Genomic DNA, 18511 nt, shown 5'->3' on the forward strand with positions numbered 1-18511 from the left:
ATCTGATTTATGATGCACGTATGTTTCTAAGATATATAGACAGAGATTAATCATCATGTTTGTGGTTAATATGCTTCTTATTTGCACATATTAGTTTTGATTAATAACCTAAGCTGAATATTTTATGAATCTGTTAAATATTTACAACAAGTTACTTCTCTGCCAAACAGAATAAAACTAAAATAATTATAAAATAGAAAGATTTTAATTTTTTGCTGCATAAAAGTGTAAAATATAATAATCCGAATATATTTGTTTTTAGAACTTACAAGTATAAATAAGGGAAGAGTCCAATACTCTTGTAAAACTTGTTTTGAATATATTAAATTTTTTTTTGTTGTAAAAAAAAATCTTCTTTTATAATACCATCAAATTTTGTTTAAAATAATATAACTCATTTTGTACAGTATATAATTATGCGTGTCTTAAATTTTTATTTAAAGCAATAACTTAGTCTAAAAATACATTTATATTTAAGTATACATTTACAAAAGGTTTTTAAAGTTTTCGACAGTCAATAATATAATCTATAAATAAAAAACGTTTATCTTTAAAGGTATATTTTATAAAATAAAAATGTTAAAAGCAATCTAATTATTACAAGCTCATAATTTTTATTTGTAAAGGCGATTTAATTTGTTTATTTAAAGTAATGTTTTAGTTATCACTTTTAAAATATTTTGAACTTACAAAAAATGGTAACAAAAATAATAGATAAAATGTATGATTGATTACATTAGTTTAAAATAAATGCAATAAGTAGGTGCTTAAAAAATAGTCCTTCTTTACTTTATCAATCTTTATCTATCAATAACAACAAACTTGTTTTTCAGAACCCCCGACTAACAAATTCTACAATTCCGACTCAAACATACACAAGGAAAAGGTGAAACTTTAATAATAAATATTCAATTAAAGTAAAAAAAAAATAAGTTCAAAGTCAAGTTTATCTTTGTAATGTAATTTGCAATCATCGGAGGTTGTACTTTAGTAACTTTGTTTCAAACTAGTCGACTACTTATGGTTTACTTCACAACCAAAATACTAAATATATTGTTAAGTACAAAAAGTAAAGTAAAAAATAATTACAAAATATTCGACTACTCTTTAAAAATTAGATAACTGCATAAATTTTAAAGACTTAAAACAAGTAAAAGCTTTCAAATGTGTATATAAACTTTATTAGTGACAATATTTTTTTACTAAGGTATTATAAAAAAAATTGTAGCTTAATTTTTAAGAAAAGAATTTAAAAAAACCATTTATAAACGCTTGTTGCGTTGTAAAGCTATTATAAAAACCTAAAATTATATGCATTTTTAGTAAAATATCTAACGTGCTTACTAAATATATCTCTTACCAACTTTTTGTTTCTTGCTGAAATAAAATATTGAACAATTATAGCGGTTCATCAAATTCTTCTCAAAAAGATTTCTGCTTATTTCCTTTTTTTTAATCACGCTGGCTAATCATTTAATCAATAAATGAGAAGGACGATTTCTTCAAAACGACTGCCTCGCTTGCTTTGTAAACTTTTACAAAGTTCAAAAAACGTTTAATCCCCACCACTGCAGACTTTTCCTTTTTTCTCCAGACTTTTAATCGTAAAGTGCTATTAATCATTAAATATTCTGGCATGCAAACTCGATGGATTTTTTTTCTTGCCTCTATTTTTTGGTAAGCTTATGTAAAGAAATTGTTTAAAAGTACATTTAGGAGTCTGAACCGTTTTAATTTTTTTTATACTTATTGTTTTGTTATTATTCTTCAGAATATACTTAATCAATTGCTTATTAGCAATTTTTTATTAACAAATTTTGCGCAAAAAAGCGAAGCTTTAGTACTGTGTGAATCTAGTTATTTATAAAATTTTACTTTTTGATAAAAATCAGCTTCAAGATATCTCGTACTCACTAAATATTTATTTCTCGTTTGTATCGACATACAAAATTTTTTGTGATATTTAATTTCTTCAAAACTTTTAGATTAGTATTAATCGAAAAATATCAACAATAAATTTAATTTAAGTTTCACAAAAGTGCTGTCAGTTTGATTTAGCTGCAGCTTCATTTGCATACTCCAAAGTCGCACATAATTTGCATAACTATCAAATTTTCGATAGAATTCAAATTTTATAAAATTTGTTTCAAATGAGTTTTATTATTTATTGACTATATATGTTTTTCAATAAATGAAATTACTAGTTCTACTTGATTTCATAACAAAATCAAGCATTATTTATAAACTTGCTGAACTTTTTAACCCTTAAACTTTGTTTATGACGTCATAGCAGCCGAACAGCGCCAAACTGTCATCGAGTTCGTCGCCAAACTCGACAAAGCACAAAAAGTCCTTTCTCGAAATGACCCAGGGCTGGGTCAAACGAAACAACGTGGTCCAGATCAAGGAAAAAAGCGCCGTGCCCGGGAAAGTTACAGAGGTAACCGTAGCAACATTACATGTTGTCATAGAAACAGTATGAATGTTGTCATAGCAACCAAATGACCTATGTAGATAGCTGTAGTAAGTATTTTTCTTGTAGTCAAAAGAAAAGAGGCCCATATATATTTGTTGTCATAGTAACACTGTAGGTAGATTTCTTCATCGCACAATTTGTACCCAAAACACTGTTCGTAAATATTAGTATGGAGCATTAGTATAGAAGCATTTTGTAGTTGTCGTTTTTATCGTACAGCTGTTTTACTCTCATCTTATTGTGACGTATTGTGTTTAAAATTAGTATTTAATTGTTTTTTTTTATTATTGTTGTGTACTCGATTTTTATTTCGTAAATTAATTATTTGTTTGATAATTACTATTTTCAAAGCAAAAAATAGGCTTGAAAAGTTATAAAAAACAACGAACAAAGTTCTGATAGATTTTCTGCAAATGTAGGCATATTGGGAATAATAAATCAAAAACATATTGTTGGTAAACAACGCGTGTTTGAGGTGTATATTTCTTAGAAAATATTAAAAACTTCGTACAAAATATTATGAATATCATTGACATGTTTACTGTAGATTATTTTGATTGTGTGTTTTGTTCATTTTTAATTAATTTCAGTGTGTTATATATGTTTTTAAAACCAAAAAAAACTTCAAGTAACTAGTTTTTTTTTATTTATTTTAAATGATAGAAATAGTTAAACAATAGTTCTTAAAAAAACTTTGATTTTAGAAGCTATTTATTAATTCACTCAAGTTTTAACTTTCCTTAAAAAAATGAATAGTTTAATTTAACTAAATCAATTAAAATTTTTTATTAAAGTCTTAATTCTTATCAAGTGTTAAATCAATTGGTTTAATTTATGTTTGTCGCAACTTTGTAACAAATCGTTTTCTTAGAACCGAGTACAATTTATTTCTGTAGACGATTACGATGAAAATGCTTATAAGAAACAAAATCTCTTTCGAAAGGTGACAAATAGAAAATATGCACAATAATTTGTGAACACTTTAGAATTAATTTAACTCACTTTTGTGTTTCCACTTCTTTTATTTAGTGTGTACAGCAGGGTTTCCCAAACTTTTTTTTTCAAATTGCCTCCTTTGAAGAAATTAAAAAGGCTATTGCTCCCTCCAACAAGACTACCATTTAAAACATCTAAGACATTTTTTTTTTGCTCTTCATCTGCAACTCAAGATTTTCGGCCCTTTAATAATTATTGCCCCCAACTTACTAAAGTCGCCCCCAGGGGGGCGGTACCGCTACTTTGGGGAACCCTGGTGTACAGTTTAGATGTTTCAAATTTTTGCGATGGTTTTTAATTTTCCAATATATACTACTTATGAACAAAAAGTTTTGAATTTATTTATAGGTAGGTTAATGTTTTAGTTCAAACAACTTTTTTTTTTTCAATGACCAAAAACATGTTTTTAGATATTAAGTGGGCATAGTATTCAAAAAAATTGAAGAGATATTGTTTTATACGCTAAAAGCTTGTTAGATTACTTAAACTTCAACATCTAAATACTTAAAATAAACACTTTTTCTTTTAAAGAATTTTTTCAAGTACTTCAAACTTAAAACGAGCTTATAATAGGTACAAAAAAGCCTAAATTCGTTTATTTTAGTTTAAATTGTTCCGTAAACTTGTACTAAGTGCTTAATAACTTTCTAAATTGATAAAATAGTACTTTGTAACTTTATCAAAAAAAAATTTGCAATTTAATCTTTTTTTCTTAAATATTTTTTTTGTAAATTACTTTTATTCTAATTTCTTATGCTGTTTAACTGTTTTTAATTTCCTTACAATCCAACTTTAATTTTTTTTTTTAAAGCTGAAATATAGCTACATATGTTTTGCATGAATATTCTTTATAAGGAAACACTGCATGTATCTGCTGTAGTGTACAAATGTTGTATTGTTAGTAAAAGTAAAGTGTTAAATTCGTCTAAATAAGTCAAAGATTGCAATTGATAAAATTTTAACTTATACTTTTAATTGTAAGCGTATAAGTATTTCGGTTAACTTATACTTTAAGAATAACTGGAACAAGTTCGAATAACTTAAGAATTATTTTTCCTTGAGGATTTAAATCAATGCTTTGAACTTACATTCAGCTCGAATGAAGCAAGCATTTTCAGACAATTTACCAATATTATTTTATTTCGATAAAATGGCATATGTTTTTTTCAAAAGAAACTTTAATTCCTCAGAAAAAGCATTTACAAACTCGACTTATTATTTGTTAAAAAAAAAAGTCAATATACTTTTAAGAAATTACTTCTTATCTTCATAGAAGAATATTATTTGATATATTTTATAGTACTTTTCTCATTTTTCTAGACTTAAATGTGTTGTTTATAAAACCTGATAACAAAATAAAATAACCTAGCATTTAAGTTATTTGAAATATAGTTCATCAAGTAAAATAAATTGAAGGCTTTAACGTTTATTTCCACATTAAAACAACATAAGTTCAATATAAAGTTAGGCTTTCAAGTCAAATGTATTAAACTTTACACTTACTTTTATGCTTATTTTTAAACGAACGAAACAATACTTAAAAAAGTGTACTTAAATACTAAATGTCAAACATTAAAAGTGCAGGTTTTATACTATATGTCCTGGGTTTGAGATTTACAAATTTACCCATCAGATAAATCACAAAAGTTTTAGTACATATTTTGACTTTTCTAAAACCAAATGTTGCTTTTTTCTTATTATTTAACAACTTATAAGTTATAAACCATCAAAAATACCAAAAACCTTATTTTAGTCAAAGTTTAAACTAAACAAAAGCGTGCAACACTTCAGCTTTAAAAGTATGCTAAATTCCATTAAAATAAAAAATTGTTACATTTAGACGAGTTGTACTTATTTGAATACAAGCTGTTTTTTATTGATAACATATAATAAGTTTAAGAACTCGATAGCCGAAAGGTTTAAACCAGGTCCTTAGACCAAAATTTTTGAGCGCTTTTCCATCGTTCAATAAACAATAGATAATTTAAAAGGTGTTGTGTAACAAAGTTTATTACATTTCATCAGCAAGCTTGTTTTAAGATAGTTTAAAATATTAAAAATAATCCACACAAAAACCACAGGTTTTGTCACTGGGGGCGCAAGTTCTTCCCGGTCAAATGCAGATGACGTCACAGTTGCACAGATTCACCATCCTCCACTACAGCCTGTTCAAAGTGAGTTGTGACGTCATGACGTCAAACATCACGCGCACGAGTTGTGACGTCATAATAGCGACTTTTACGAGTCGGCACGAACGTTTCGTCTGAAGGATAATTAAAATTGAAAAGAGCAAAAAATATTAATGTGAAGATTGATAAACATAAAGTTATTTACAATCCATTAAATAAAACATATATTAACAAAAATATAGCTCTTTGAATAAGTTCATCATAATTACATTGTTTGTTTTTCACGTATTAGCTGACAAATAACAACCTAATGTGTATTTTAAGAGCATTTGAAAATTTTTTTAAGTATAATTTCAGATTATAAACATATGCAGTATTAAATAAAATGTATTTTTATTGTAAATAGCGCAAAAAGTTTTATGAGTAATTTTAATAAAACTGTTTTTATTGTTAAAATTCGTAATAATAAACATAGGCAGTCTGGGACTGGATGATTCTGTTGTTTGTCATCTACACCGCAGTCTACACTCCTTACTCTGCAGCGTTTTTATTAAAAGTTAGTTTGTATGGTGAACTCTTTAATTTTGTATTGAATACTTAGTGTTTACCAAAGATGAGAATTTTTCTGAAAATCAGTTATTAAAGATCTTAACTTGCTGTCAAGAACAGTATGTTGTATTTTTGAATGTCATGAAAGCTTGTACACAATTGCAGAAACAATTTTAACAAGTCTAGTTTCGTATGCTTCGTAATGATTGATTATAAAACTTTGTGTCATTTAAAACCTAACAAAATACGTATGTACCTGTTTAATCATAAATTGTTCTGTCTCATAAATCTCAACCAAAGTTTTATTTTTAATTTTTTTGTTGTGTATAATAAAAAACAACTTTTTAGTTTCAACTAGAGTCGCAATCTTAAAATTTATTTGATTTTTTTCTTCCAATGTCACCTTAAAATATTTTTTTGTCTTTTTTCTTTCTAGTTAATTGCTACTACTTTAACTTGATTTTAATGTTAAACTGTTTACAAAAAACATCAAAAAAATCGAATTTTAACAAAAACAGCTAAAGTTTTTTTACTTTTACAACACAGCTTGAAAATCACCGAAAAAGTTTAAAATGTCAAGTCTTTGTTTTCATTCGCACTTTTGGCTGTTGAGTTAATAATTTCAGAAAACTAGTTACGCAACGAATTGGGAAACTGAGTAAAAATAAATAAAAGTTTAAAACAAAAAATAAACGCACGAGTGAAAATTTAATACGCCGAGCAATTTCCCAACTTTGACGCTTTTTTATTGCTAACTATTTGTTACTTTTTTGTTTGTAGTTTAAGTTATCTCTGGTTAACTTTCGTGCCAGAAACCCTTCAAAGCCAAAGGGGCCTTCTTTTTGTTCTCAAAAAATTATTTTATTTTTCAGTTCAAGGTTTAGTTCAAATTCGTTATGAAATTTAAGTTTACGCTTTTTTCTCCCGTTGTTATTTAGCAGTTGGCTTAAAAATAAAACTTATAACTAAAACATACTCATGATACGTGCTTATTTTTGTTTTAAAACAATACTAGCTAAATTATAGTAAGATAAATGTTTGACTATAATTTTTGTTACTTTTACAATTCCAGGATTTGGGAAACCACAGAATAGTTTTAGAAGAAAATTTGCTAATTATAGTGAAACAGTTATAATAATTGGTATTAAACTTTAATCACTTTTGGGAATAAGGGAACAACACACATTTTAAGTCTAAACAAGGAATGAGGCCATTTTTTTAACCTGACTATTATTTTTAAGAAACTTGTAACTTACACTTCTTTTTAAATAAACTACAAAAACTATATGATTGGTAGTTGGGTTGTAACAAACAACATTCACAGGAATCAGGAAACCACACAATAGTCGGGGAGGAGGAAAATCAGAAGACCCTGCAGTACCTGGAAATTATGGTCGATATATTTTTCGGCATCGACATTCTCATCAACTTCAGGACCACGTTCGTTTGGTTTTCGATTTGTACTTTGCTTATACAATTTTTAAACTTTTAAGCAGCTATTTTCGTTTTTTTCGTAGGTCTTGAGTAAAACTAAGCTAGGTGTTATAAAAATTTGTTTATTTTTTGTTTTTAGTGCTTAAATTCATGTTTAGTCTGATTAATTATTTGTTACAATACTTGAGTCAACACTTGAATAATTTTATTTTTTATCTATGTAGATATACTATTTAACAGGCAACTTTGTGTATTTTTTGCAAACTTGTAATCACAACTTTTATTTTTATACATAACTCATGTTTTCACCACAGATACGTGAACAAAAACGACGAAGTGGTATCCCAGCCTTCCAAAATTGCCATCCACTACTTCAAGGGGTGGTTTTTGATTGATCTGGTGGCAGCCATACCGTTCGACATGCTCGTCCCTAATCAGGAACAGGTTAAATGTTTAAGATATTTATTAATATTTACTTTACTGGTTTTGATTGATCTGATGGCAGCCATACCGTTCGACATGCTCGTCCAGACATACTGATCAGAGACAGTTATGTAAGAATTATGTAAAAACAAAAATTATGTTAAAACATGTCAATCTAAAGTAAGTATATTAACAAAAAGCAGGTATACATTTAATAAATATTTATTGAAGTTTGACTGCTTTGAGAAATTTCTTTTTTTTACGGACATGTTTAAACTTTTAAATTTACTGATGTCCGTTTATTTTTACAATTAATTTTTAAACACCAGTTAAGAGTTACTCAGTAATTAAAACTTAACTGTTGTATACCATAAAAAAGTTTTAGAAACTATTTCGGAATTTTTTGTCAATTAAACTACTGCTCTTAATTTAGTTCCCAACTACCAAAAAAAAAACTGATAAATCATTTTAGAATCTTGAATTAAGTAGTTATAGACTTATAAGGAACACGTTTAAAAAAATTATTTTAAAGTAAACATGACTGACAGTAATCACTGAAAAATATTTTATTAATAACAAATTAATTGACTTTTAATTAATGTCCATCATAAAGTTTTGAAAACTTTTTTTGATTGATTGCTCTATTTAATTTTATAATTAATTAGATTAATCTTATGGCCCAAAGCTACGAAAATATTTATCTAAAAATTTCCAATACCAAAGTTTTACCTTTTCATCTCTTAGCTAAGGAACAATTTTTTTTTTTCTATTTTGCTTAAAAAGTTGCTTATTTCAAAATGTAATCTAAAGCAATAGTTTATTCAAATTAACTAAGTAAAACCAAAATACTTTATAAAACTATAAGGTTCAAAAATTTAAGTATAAAGTTTCAACTGTTTTACTTTTCATTCAATGAACTGAAAGTTCTCAGTTTGTGAAAGACTGAGTAGTAAGAAAACCTAATTAGAATCGATCGAAAGAAAAAAAACGACAATCATTTTAAGTTTTTTATTTAAATTTCATTGAAAAAGTGCACCACAATGAAAAATTAATAAATTAGTTTTGCTTTTTTATTAAACAATTTAAACGAAAACTGAGTAGTAAAAAAGCTAACTATACTCAATAGAAAAAACAAAAACTTTTTAAAAATAAACTCATGTTATTTCCAGTTTAAACTTTAGTACAAGAATAATATTAAGAAAAAACAAAATAGTTTTTTTTTAATTAAAAGGAGTTCACAGTGTGAGAAACGAAGCAGTATGAAAAAGCAGATTAAACTCGATCGGAAAAAAAGAACATATTTATTTTACTCGCAGTTAAAAAAAAATATTAGGTTGTATAAAAAAATTAAAAAAAAAAAAGATTTTTCGGTATAAGTAAACTAAAAGTAAGAATGCTAATTGTAATCGACCGCTAAACGTGATTAAAGTTTTTCATTTGAATTTCAATGAAAAATATTCATTTAAGAAATGTCGTAAAAAAATTTAAATTTGAACTATTTATTAAACAAATATGAATTCTCAGTGTGAGAAACTGAGTAGTAAGTAGAATTGAGTAGTAAGAAAAAGCTAATTACGATCGATTTACTTCGCAGCCTTCCAGCCTATTGGCCAATCAATTTCTTGACATTCTGCCAGGCCCTCATTAAAAATTTCAATGGACTCGCTTCGTTTTCATTTAAACGTTCAACTTGTAAATTTTTAAAAAAGTTTTCTAAAATATTTTGGTATAAAAGTTCAGTTATATTGCGCTGTTTTGTTCTTTTTCGATTTCCCACTTTAAAGATGCTTAAACTATTGGAACTTTATTTTAATGACGTATTTAATACTACTAAATTTAAAAGTATTACTACGTCATAAATGAAGCATACTGTGCGAATTTTTTGACTGTAATAGGTAGTTAACACTTTTTTTAAACATTTATACTTTCTAAGACAGACACTGTAAATGCATTAAAAATAAATGAGTCTTTGACATTTGTCATAATGGCAGCTTTTTTGTTTAACATTTTTTTTGGGTAATCTTTTACTCTCAACTAAAAGTTTTAATGGAGAAGTAATAACAATTGTCCCTTTTGTTCTGCGATGATTTATTTGGTAAAACCTTCCGAGATAATGATGATCACCCCCAGAATTCAGTTGCGAGAAGCATTTTGCATAGTAGAGTGAGTGATTATGCGGCAAGAAACTACTTAAAATTTCAACAATGCATTTTCGTCTTTTGTTTTAAGAATTTTCCTTTAGAAATACTTTTTAGGTAAAAATAACTAAAATGGAATAGTTGATAAAGTATCCACTCAACAGATTGGTCTTTTGTTTTGAAAATTTTCCTTTTAAAATACTTTTTGGGTGAAAATAACTGAGTAGGAATAGTTAATTTTTTATGACTAAGAAAAATATTGACTCAACAGATCGGTTCTTACGTACATTATGTTTTTATGGTTATTAAAAAAAAACATTTATTTTGACAGATACATTTACTTATACTAAAATATTTCTCTTAAGTTTGGTTGTTTTTGTTTTTAAGTTATTTGAAAACTAATTACTTTGACCGAAAAGAATGATTGAATTTAAGAAATTTACATGTTTAAAATAGTTTTTTGAAATAAATTAGTTTTTACGTTATTAATAACTAGTACTGAAAACTATTTTTGGTTTTCCCAAATATTAAAATGATTGTACAACTCAGTAAAAAATATTGACTATTGTCATAAGAGCATAATTTACTGTTTTCTAGAAGTTAATCAGTAATTTAAAGTATGATAATTTCAAAACTGAAGATATATATATATATTTATGTATTGTTTAAATTTGTGGCGTAAACTAGATTTATTTATCACAAGACGTTAGAATTGTTTTGTAATATTTAACTTCAAAAACTTGTTTAAAGCTCTTTGCTAGGTAGAATTAACTTTACGATTTCTTACTAATTTTTGATTTGGCTGCTATTTACTTAAATATAAATTTAATCAAAGAACTGTTTTAAACAGATATTTTTTTTAAGAATTCTAATACCTATTATATATAAAACTATTATACATTTACAAAACCTACAAAAATCTTAAAACCAAGACTCAAAACAAAGTTTATATTTATATACACGTCATGTGTAATACTCTAAAAACTAACAAAAAAAATTTCAGCACACAGTTCTGATTGGCTTGTTGAAGACTGCCCGCCTGCTGCGATTGGTACGAGTGGCCAGGAAACTAGACAGGTTTCACTAATACTAAATAAAATAAACCAACAAACATATTAATTTTTTTTTTTAATTCTAATATCATCAAATGTGTTAATACACCACATTTAACATTCTCAAAAACTTAATAAAACAAAAAAAACAGATTTTATTACTTAGACAGGTAAGACGTGTTTCAAAAAAATAAACGAACACTTTTGAACGTGAAACTTTATTCATTTATCCTTCAAATTATCATACTTCGTTAACTTATAACATAGATCATACCAACAACTAAATAAAATAAATTAAAGAATATTATTTATTCGGGACAGGTACAAAAATAAATAAGTTCACACTTTTGTACAAGTTTTGTAATTAAAAGTATATTACAGTTCCTTTACAAACTTCTTTCTTCAAACTACCATTGTTTATTAATTTTGAGGAGTTTAATTTCAAATAAAATATATTCATTTTATTCATTATCAACACAGGTACAGTGAATTCGGTGCGGCCGTCTTATTTCTCCTGATGTGCAGTTTCGCGCTCATTTCTCATTGGTTGGCCTGCATCTGGTACGCGATTGGTGTCATCGAAATAAACGATCCAATAGCGAGGGATATCGGTGAGAATTTTATTTTGTAAAGTAAAACTTTTTGAGAAAAGTAGAGTTTTTGTATTTATACTGACTTGAATAAGTTGTAAGTTTACCTGTTATGGGAATAAACGATCCAATTACGAGAGACATAGATAAAATTTAATTTGATTTTTTGAAAATAACTTTTTCTTTTGTTTGTATGTAAAACTTTGGAGTTGAGAAAAAAGAGTTGTACTTTATTTTGTTTTAGTTAGACACATGCTCGTAGTCTTACTTTAAATTAACTTAAACGATGCTAATCTAAACTAATACAAGTATAACTTATTTGAATTAAGTTTATTTAAGTCTGGCTAAGGACCTATACTTTAACCTATCATCTATATAATTACTATTAGTGTTGTTATTACTACAGTTAATATCACTATATCATATATAACGAGCTTAAATGCAAATAAACTTGTTATTCGATTTAATCTGCAGTTTAATTTCCAGGCTGGCTGCAGGGCCTGTCAGTGCAGCTAAAGAAGCGCTACGACAACTCGTCGGCCGACGGTAAGCTGACGGGAGGGCCCTCGGTGAACGACAAGTACATCGCGTCACTCTACTTCACCTTCAGCAGTCTGACGTCGGTCGGCTTCGGAAACGTTTCGCCCAACACCAACAACGAGAAGATATTCTCCATCTGCATCATGATGGTCGGAGGTAAGAGTGTTTTCTTTTGTCTAATTATTTAGTTATTTTTTATATTAACCATGAGAAAATGCTCTTCGTATGTATAATGATGGTCGGAAGTTTGAAATTTGTTTTGTTTAACTTTTAGACTAAATATTTACACAAAAAATAAAAAGATATTCTTCATATACAATATTGTGATTAGGATTGGTGTTTTTTTTTTATAGAATTTTGTTTTAAACTTTTTTTTCATTTTTGTATTTTAAAAGTTTTAGCTTTAATAGGGAAATTTGGAAAAAAAATGATAATTGCAAAGTTGTACGATCGAAATGTTTTTAAAAATTTTTCTTCACAGAACAAAAAACTTAGTTTACCTTATGTTTATTGATTTAATGATCAAGTTCGTGATTTTCAGTTAAAAACAATATGTATTACTTTATTGTTTTAGATACAAAAGCGATATGATCAAAATATGTTTATTATTTCAAACTTTAAATAAACTTATCGAAATTTTTTCGTTTAATCTCACCACATACTTAAATCTATATATTATGTAATTTACTTTTATTTAAGTAAAGATAAAATTCATTTATTTAAACTAGTTTGATTCTTTAAAAACTTATTTTTTAATATATCAAAAAAACTACATTTTTTACATTTTTGAGTGCTTTGTCGTAATTTAGTGAATTTTTTTCATTAGCTGAATTTTTTTTTTCAATTGATCAATTAAAGTTACATTAATCAATAGTTTCCCACTGAACTTATGTTTGCTTCAAGTTTTTATAAAAAAATGCAATAGTTTTAGTAAAACAGTTTAAACGTAGAGCAAACCTTATACTTTAAAAAATCCGAAGCTACTGTATAAAAATTGCTCATTTTTTCAAAAAATTAAAATTAAATTAAATCGAACTTAAAACTTTTAAGTTTTCATGACATGTACAAATGTAAACGTGAAAAATCTTTCTAGCTTGTGGCTTGTGGTACTCTAATATTCCAAGGTATGAATACTCACCTCAACAATCTTTTGTGTTTCCAATTTTAAACAGTCGCAAACTTTAGTGAGTATAAAGTTCAGTCACACTTTATAAAAAAAACCGAAATATTCGACACATGTATAAAAAGTTAGTAGGTGAAAAAAAGTCAACAAAACAACAGAAATCACAACCAAAAAAGCTGCTATTTATAAAAAAAAAAACATTTTCAAACATGAGCAAATACTGCAGTGACCTTTTGTTTCAGACCACAATTTTTTTATGATATGTTGGCGGCTATTTAAATGTTTCGAATTCATACAGAATTACATTTAAAAGTGTAGTTTGGTTGCTTTTAGACTCTAAATATAAACTTGTTGTTTTGAAGCTTACGCTACAGAAAACTTGGCAGGCAGTTTAGATAAAAATTATACAACGAAAAAGTTTGTGAGAAAAATATGTTGTGATTTCATTTTTTTGTATAGTTCTATAGTTTTTTAAAAGAGATTATACTTGAAAATGCAGTTTTGAAACATTTAATCTTCTTAAACTCTAAAAACATTCTTTTTATAGTAAAAAAAATTCTCTTAAAGATGCAAATAAAAAGCCGTAACAGAACACGACTATGATTCAAACAAAGTTTGATTAAGCTATTAAGCAAAAAGAGAAAAGAAAAAAATGAAGATTAATTAGATCATATGATATTGGCTTTTTCTGATGAAAAATGAGAATGTGCAGACTTGTTGATTCGGATGTATTTATTTGCTAATTAATTATTAATACATTCAGACGAACATCTAAAGTTTTTGCAGTGGTAACGTAAATTCTTTTAGTAAAAACTTCAGAGTAAACATTGATCATAATTAGATTAGAGTATTCAAAAGTCATGTTTGGTCATTAACTTTTGCTGTAACAAATTAAAACTTACTTAAAACATAAAACTTAAAAGTTAATAAAAAGCTAAAGTTTTGTTCAAACTTTGAGTAAAAACCGTCGTATTTTAAGTTAGCAGTAATTGATTTACAAACTAAATAACTCAATAGCACACTAAGTTACAATTTTCAAAAAATACAAAGTTGTTTAAACTTGAAATGTATAGTTTATTTAGCAACTTAAATTTGAAAATGAAATAATAAAAATTACTTTTAATGTGTATACACTCAATCATTTAACAAAACTTTGTTTCTCACGCAGCGTTAAGGCTTTCAAAGGTTTTTTAAATTTTAGTTAACGAATTAAAAAGAAATAAAACTGCTTTAAACTTATTGCAAAGAACAGTTGATAATTTTGTTCTGTTTAAAAACTAACTTTCTACTTTCCACTGATGTAGTTTTTATCAATAAAGTATAAACTAACCAAATACTATTTAATTAAACAACAATTAAAAAGAATAAAAGTTTTAGAAAAATCTAAATTCACAAAAAAAAGCTTCACTTGGCGAGGTTAATTTTAAAAACGGGTATCAAAATTTTAGTTGTTTCATTTGTAAATTACACCAAAAGTTCACATCTAATTTAAACACGTCGTTGAAAGCTTCTTAATTTTCATGAAAATTAAAAGCTGTTTATTTCATATATGAAATCAGCAACAAGCATTTTTCTACCTACTACAGTAGTTAGCTTTACTTTTAAAAAAATCTATTCCATCCTTCAACAAAGCCTTTGTGTACGCATCGGTGTTCAGTTTTCGACCACATAATAAATATTCTCCCTTTTTACACATCATTTAAATATTCAAAACTTACTAACACTAAAATTTAACTATTTTAAAATTGAATTCACTTTATTTTGAATTCATTCCTTTTATTTATAAAAATGTAATAATTTCACTACTTTTAACAAAGCATTGATATAATAATAAAATCAATTTTGATTCACCAAAAGGTCACACCTAACTCAAACACAGCGTTGAAAACCACTTAGCAACTTAATTTCCAAGGAAAAAATTAAACCTACCAGTCTTACAAGCAAGTTTAGCAAGAAGTATTTAAACTTTAATTTTCCCATGCAGCACTGATGTTCTTTTTTTTTTTCAAATACAACAATCCCACAATTTTCAACATTTTTTCCCCACGCAGCGCTGATGTACGCGTCCATCTTCGGAAACGTGTCCGCCATCATCCAGAGGCTGTACTCGGGCACGGCGAGGTACCACGCGCAGATGCTAAGGGTGAGGGAGTTCATCAGGTTCCACCAGATCCCCAACCCACTGAAGCAGAGATTGGAGGAGTACTTTCAGCACGCGTGGAGCTACACAAACGGAATCGACATGAACATGGTTGGTGTTTGAGTATTAGTTTTTTTTATGATTTTTTTCAATAAGTTGATTGAGTTTTAATTTTGTCGACCAAAGTTATTTTGATAAAATTTTCAAATTTAGTTTTTGTAAAAATCATTCTGTTTAACGCCTAAAGATTGTTGACTGGGGTAATGTGCAAAAAAACTACACTCTGTTTTAATGTTAAGCTAACTTTTTATATATCAGTTAGTTTTAAAATGCTATTGTCCAAGGTTTTTGAAGTTTGCATACCAAGCAGTCATATGCTTTAACTTTTAATCTACTGAAACACGCAAATTGAAACTTAATTACAACTTTAGCTATATGTTTAAAAATTGATATATTTTATAAACTGTTTAGGTGCTGAAAGGGTTTCCGGAATGCTTGCAAGCCGACATATGCCTTCATCTCAACAGAAACTTGTTGATAAATTGTGCCGCGCTCAGAAACGCCAGCCCTGGTTGCCTCAGAATGCTTTCTATGAGGGTCGGTTAATTTACAGCGAAAGTTTCAAACAATAAATATTAAGATCTAATAGTAAAAAAATCAAAACAAAACCTTTTGTAAAATAAAAATCAAAATTAAAAAACTTACCGTTCAAGACGACAATAATAGTTACTTTTTTTTTATAATAAAAACACAATACATCATTAATCACGTATAAATTAGTATGTATTCTTAATATTCTAAAGTAGTTTGCAGGCCCTAATACAACAATTAATTAACTTTACAGTTCAAGACGACGCATGCGCCACCTGGTGACACGCTGGTTCACACGGGCGATCTGCTTCCCGCGTTATATTTCATCGCTAGAGGCGCCATTGAGATCGTTCAAAACGACATCGTCGTCGCATTGCTGAGTTAGTTTGTTTTTTTTTTTGTTAGTTTTTTACATAAATTTGTCTTTTTTAAGCTTAACTAACTTAAACTTATGTGTAGCTTTACATGAATGCAAATGGGTATCAATCGAACGCTGGAAATAAAAATGATGTTTATGTTATTTTATGATTAAACATACAAAAAAGTTCTCAGCTATTTCAATGAACTAGAGTTTTGATTAAAATTATTAGATAACTTTGTTACCAATCTATATTCAAAAAAGTTATTGTTTGTTTTTATCAAACTGACAAGGATATGTTCATTTTGTTAAAGCTCTGATAAATAAAAATACATGAAAAACTTGTTTAAGTATATTTAGATTATTACTTTTTAAACACATTTAACAATTAGCTATCAAAACCTCATTTATTCAAACTTTAACTAATATACAGTTGAAAAAAACTTTAGTTGTATTTATATTTATATTCAATTTTACTTGCTATAAAAATATATTTAAAATCTGCTTAGGCAGTCAAAAATAAATGTTCATTTTATTTAACCTCTGATAAACTTGCTATTGAAATAAATTTAAAATATGCTTAGTCGGTCAAAAATAAATAGCTGCTCATAATTTCTAAACAATACTAATTTTAATTTAAAAAAAAATTACATTAGTTGAATATCAGTTTGGTATAAAAAAAAACAAGCAAGTATTATGTATATAAAAGTTTGATGTACAACATAATCCAACTCTTGTGGTAGAAAATCACTTTCTTTCGTTTACGTTGTAAGAATAATCAAAATAATTGTTTTAAATCCAATAAAAGTTTCCAAAAAACTTCGACATTAAAATTTAAACTTTCCTTTTGAAGCTTTTAACTTGTTTTTTTTAAGCTGTTGAATAATTAAAGTATAAAAGTAACATTTGTTTTCAAGTTTGTAAAGCTTGTTAATAATTTAGGGGAAAAAGTTATTTTAAGAAGTAAGAAAAAAATTATTACAGGTATCTAGCTTTTTTTTACATTAAAAAAAAAACAAGTTCTTTGTTTAACTAGTATATAAAAAAATAACCTATTCTAAAAATTTCCGGAAAAGAGACAAAAGTGCATTTAATAAACCCAAAAACTATATATTTTTAATATTAAACATTTAATGCTTAAACCAACAACATATTTTTACAATTTAACTTTAAAACCGTCCTTTTCAGTTTTTAGCACACAAGTCTTAGAATTTGATAGATACGATACATCACACTGTTTTAGTTTGTTTTAATTAATCAACTTTTTTCAAATAAACATTAATGCATTCCATATTCTCATATCTGCATTACAATCGTCAGCATAAAACTTTTAAATATTTCAAACTGACGTCTTAATTTTTTTAAATTTTTACAGGGACGGGGGACACGTTCGGGGAGCCGATGTCCCTGGAAATCCCCATGGGAAAGTCCAAGGCCACCGTGAGAGCGCTTACGTACTGCGACCTGCACAAGATAAGCAGGAACGACATCCTGGAAGTTCTGGAGTGCTACCCCGATTTCAGGAGGAGGTTCTGGAGGGATCTGGAAATAACCTACAACCTCCGAGCATCCGTTAGTTTCAAATGTGGTAATGAGAAAATATATTTTTAATGTAGTTTTTTATAAAATCTGGAGATAACCTACAACCTCCGGGCATCCGTGAGTTTTCATGTATTATAAATCCTTAATAGTTAAATTGATTTTTTTTATGAAATTTTTAGAGTCAAACTTAAATGTTAGTTGTCAAATGCTTAGGGCATTTGTTAGTTGAAAAATAGATAATTATCAATTTTTATTTCTATAAAAATGAACAAATTGAGAGCATCTGTTAATTGAATAAGTTTATAAAAATTAATTAAATTTAAAAATAAGTGCATAAAATTTCAATTCTGATTGCTTAAGTATTTCGCGCGTCCTTTAGTTGATGAGAATTTTGGAGTTCAAAAAATATTTTATTTTTTTGTACGCTGAA

General features: G+C 27.1%; 1 protein-coding gene across 1 annotated transcript in view; it reads left to right on the forward strand.

Moving 5' to 3' along the window:
- The window catches only part of LOC145840308 (voltage-gated inwardly rectifying potassium channel KCNH6-like), a 40598-nt gene that overhangs the window by 18371 nt on the left and 3716 nt on the right, over positions 1-18511 (forward strand). The window contains exons 9-21 of the mRNA XM_082947520.1: positions 834-886; positions 2291-2440; positions 5554-5646; positions 6077-6157; positions 7475-7590; positions 7899-8028; positions 11149-11222; positions 11678-11808; positions 12274-12483; positions 15502-15701; positions 16062-16187; positions 16435-16561; positions 17915-18111. Coding sequence (XP_082803646.1) covers positions 834-886; positions 2291-2440; positions 5554-5646; positions 6077-6157; positions 7475-7590; positions 7899-8028; positions 11149-11222; positions 11678-11808; positions 12274-12483; positions 15502-15701; positions 16062-16187; positions 16435-16561; positions 17915-18111 — 1688 coding nt within the window. The remainder of the gene's footprint in view (positions 1-833; positions 887-2290; positions 2441-5553; positions 5647-6076; positions 6158-7474; positions 7591-7898; positions 8029-11148; positions 11223-11677; positions 11809-12273; positions 12484-15501; positions 15702-16061; positions 16188-16434; positions 16562-17914; positions 18112-18511) is intronic.

The sequence above is a fragment of the Thalia democratica genome, chromosome 7 (assembly GCF_965202585.1).
Source record: "Thalia democratica chromosome 7, ktThaDemo2.hap1.1, whole genome shotgun sequence".
In the NCBI taxonomy this organism is placed as follows: domain Eukaryota; kingdom Metazoa; phylum Chordata; class Thaliacea; order Salpida; family Salpidae; genus Thalia; species Thalia democratica.